At 43.9% G+C, this 2,811-nt stretch overlaps 1 protein-coding gene across 1 annotated transcript; it reads right to left on the reverse strand.

The window, feature by feature from the left end:
- Positions 1–398: 398 nt before the first annotated feature.
- LOC135717169 (antigen 5 like allergen Cul n 1-like) lies at positions 399–1,473 on the reverse strand. Its single transcript, XM_065239128.1, has 4 exons — positions 1,455–1,473; positions 1,117–1,391; positions 811–1,052; positions 399–745 (listed from the first exon to the last, which is right to left on the reverse strand). Exons 1-4 carry the CDS (start codon positions 1,471–1,473, stop codon positions 502–504), a joined length of 780 nt encoding a protein of 259 aa, XP_065095200.1. The 3' UTR covers positions 399–501.
- Between the last annotated feature and the right edge of the window lie 1,338 nt (positions 1,474–2,811).

A 2,811-nucleotide genomic window follows, 5' to 3' on the forward strand; every position in this document is an offset into this window, starting at 1 on the left:
ATTTGACAGCGTTGAACTTTACAGCGTGTTGTGAGTGTGTGTCGCTTGTCGTGCGATAATGTGGTACAGTGTAACCAATTTTAGTATTTATCAGTAGCGGGAAGTGTTGCAATCAGGAAACAGCCACCATCACGTCATATTTCTCTGCGGAAGACTGTAGTTTAATGTTGACAGTCTTCCCACCGAGAGTGCCGAGACTTCCTGCTGCACAGAAAAAAAAGGCTAGAAGTCAGACTGTGAAACTGTGTTGTGCTGTTGCCAGCGTGGAACCTTAGTAGCCATTGCCGTTACCGATGCCAACCGGTTGCATGGTTTGCTGTGTCGAGCGAAAATGTATACATCAGAAGAAGAAAAGTGGGAAAACGCTGATATAGCTTTCTGCAAAATTTTTGCTGTATTTGGAATGAAATGATGACTGACCATTAGAACACAATTTGATTAACTTATTTTTTTTTTCATGTTCAAACACAACAACGATTCATAAATTTACATCCTTTCCACTTAGGGGTTGTTGGTAATGGGTTCGGCTGCGCTGCACAGGCCGGGATATGCGGTATTACAACCGATAGTACATTTGGAGCACGCCGTTCCTGCCACGTAGACTGATTGTTTGACAATGTTAGTTAACCCGTAGTTGCACACAAACAGCTGGTTGACGAAATCGTCCTGAATGTAGCTCACCAAAGAGCATCCCACCTTGCTCGAGCGGTCCGATACGACCTGGGTGAAGTGACCGATTGTAGGGCTGCAATGAAACCATTATAAGTATTTAACTCTTGCATTTTGACTTCGATCAAATCGCAATCTCACCCTTTGTAATTAGCAGGATAGCTTGCCATTTGCGATGCGGTAGCATCCTTATTTTCTTTGAACCAATCGTTGACAAACCCGGTTATTAATTCCTCATCGGTAAAGCTCATACCGGAGTACGAAGACATGGCAATGTTCTGGCCAACGTACTTCATGGTAGCCGTATTGCGGCACTTGTCATGCCCGAAAACGCAACTTCTTGCATTGGCAGCAGCGATATCGGCCAGCTCTTGGTCCCATTGCTAAAAAAGACAGGGGAATTAATTTAAAATCAATACGAATTATCGCTCCAAAAGATATGCTTACCAACGTAGCCATCTTGGCGGCTTGATTGAAATACTGGCCCGCACCGTTGGCCTGTTTTCCCAGGGCGACAGTGTTACGCAATTGGTTGTGAACGTTCACGATCAAGTTCTTCTTAGTGCTGTCCAGGGTCGCTTCAGAAGCACCTGCCCCACAGGTACTGCTGAGAGTTGTCAGCCCATTGCACGCAATATGAGTTTTACCAGCTGAACATAAGCCCGCGGTACAATAGTTGGTGGTTTGCCCACTGCAAACTGCTACGAGCGCTGTCAGAGCAACTGTTGATATAAAGTGTGTATGCTGATTAAATGTTCAGAACATAGTAATTGGATACGACTTACGAGATATGATAACCTTCATCGTTCTTACTGGAATGATAACATCTTGTCGATTCAGGCCGTTTTTAAAGCAAAAATTTCTCATTTGTGTTGCAGCAAATGTTTAACCTAAACAATTAGAAACAGCTTCTAGCGGGTTGTATGAATGAGCTGCATTGAAATTGTATATGAGCAGCTGGTATTGGATATATACGTTCCATTGTTCTGATGTTCAAGTCAATCGGTGTTTTTATATCGCAATGAAGGTTACGCAACAACGCTTTTTGGAATGGTTTTAGAACAAAACAAACATTGTAATGAGGGTGCAACGTGAATGTCCTTTGCACTTCGAAAATATCTTTAATCATCAAATGAGCTAATTGATCCTCGTCTATGAACGGATTGCATTATTATAGGGTCGGGCTATTGAATTGTCTCATGCTAACAGGGTCAATACTCCAAGAAGGTTACAATTTGTCACAATATTTTGCTATTCAGGAGATGGGAAAAGGCCAGTGCTGTTGTCGTAAAATTTGAGCAATTTTTGGCAATTTATCGAAACAGCCGCTAGCGTGAATTCCCTACATTCACCCCCTCTCCTACTCTACCGATAAATGTGGTACAAAAACATATTCCTCAGTCTCTCTGGTTTTCTGAATGTTCTTCTGGGTCTCTCGTCACTACTTCCTGGTATTTCATCCCCTGGAGGAGCAGAATCTTCTTCTTCGGGGTATTTTGCACTGGATGTTGACACCTTTTCCAACGACAAGCCCGGGTTTAAAGCACGTTTAACATCGGCGACATTTCGGGCATATTGTACGCCCTGCTCATTCTGAATGACAACCTTTGCTCCTTGACGTGTTAGTACTGTGTACTGTTCAGTGGAAAAAACTGCATCCGTCTTATTTTTCTTTGGGATCATAAGTACCACTTTATCACCCACAGCGATGTCAGAGTCTTTTGCCCCTCGGCGATGGTCTGCGTATTTCTTACTCACCAATTTCGCAACCGCATCCTGATCTCGCACATCAGATCTATCCAATTCCTTGGTTAGCTTAGACTCCCACAAACTCGGAAAGAAGCCACGGTATCGCCACCCCACCAACCAATAACTTGAAGGGCGTAATGCCAAGGCGTGCATGTGGCTTGATAGTGTTGTGTGCATGTACATATGCTTGTAGCGAATCCTTCCAGCTACAACCGTCTTGTTTGGCACCAGCCAAGGCTTTAATGATGCCCTGATTTTGACGTTCGACGGCACCGTTGGACTGCGGGTTCAGAGGGATCAATTTGTTGACCTTTACGCCCTTTTCTTCCCATCTTTCGATAAACTCACTGCTTTGAAATGGTGGTCCATTGTCGCTCTGTATGGTCAACGGCA

Source organism: Ochlerotatus camptorhynchus, unplaced genomic scaffold, assembly GCF_037179485.1.
Source record: "Ochlerotatus camptorhynchus isolate MF236.1 unplaced genomic scaffold, CSIRO-AGI_Acam_v1.1 ptg000052l, whole genome shotgun sequence".
Classification (NCBI taxonomy): Eukaryota; Metazoa; Arthropoda; class Insecta; order Diptera; family Culicidae; genus Ochlerotatus; species Ochlerotatus camptorhynchus.

What these genes read in the sequence shown, in the direction of transcription:
- LOC135717169 (XM_065239128.1), bottom strand. An exon ending in CCGCCAAGATGGCTACGTTG is followed by an intron (nt 1,053 to 1,116) that starts GTAAGCATATCT and finishes TGTCTTTTTTAG; the next exon opens with CAATGGGACCAAGAGCTGGC. An exon ending in TATCCTGCTAATTACAAAGG is followed by an intron (nt 746 to 810) that starts GTGAGATTGCGA and finishes GTTTCATTGCAG; the next exon opens with CCCTACAATCGGTCACTTCA.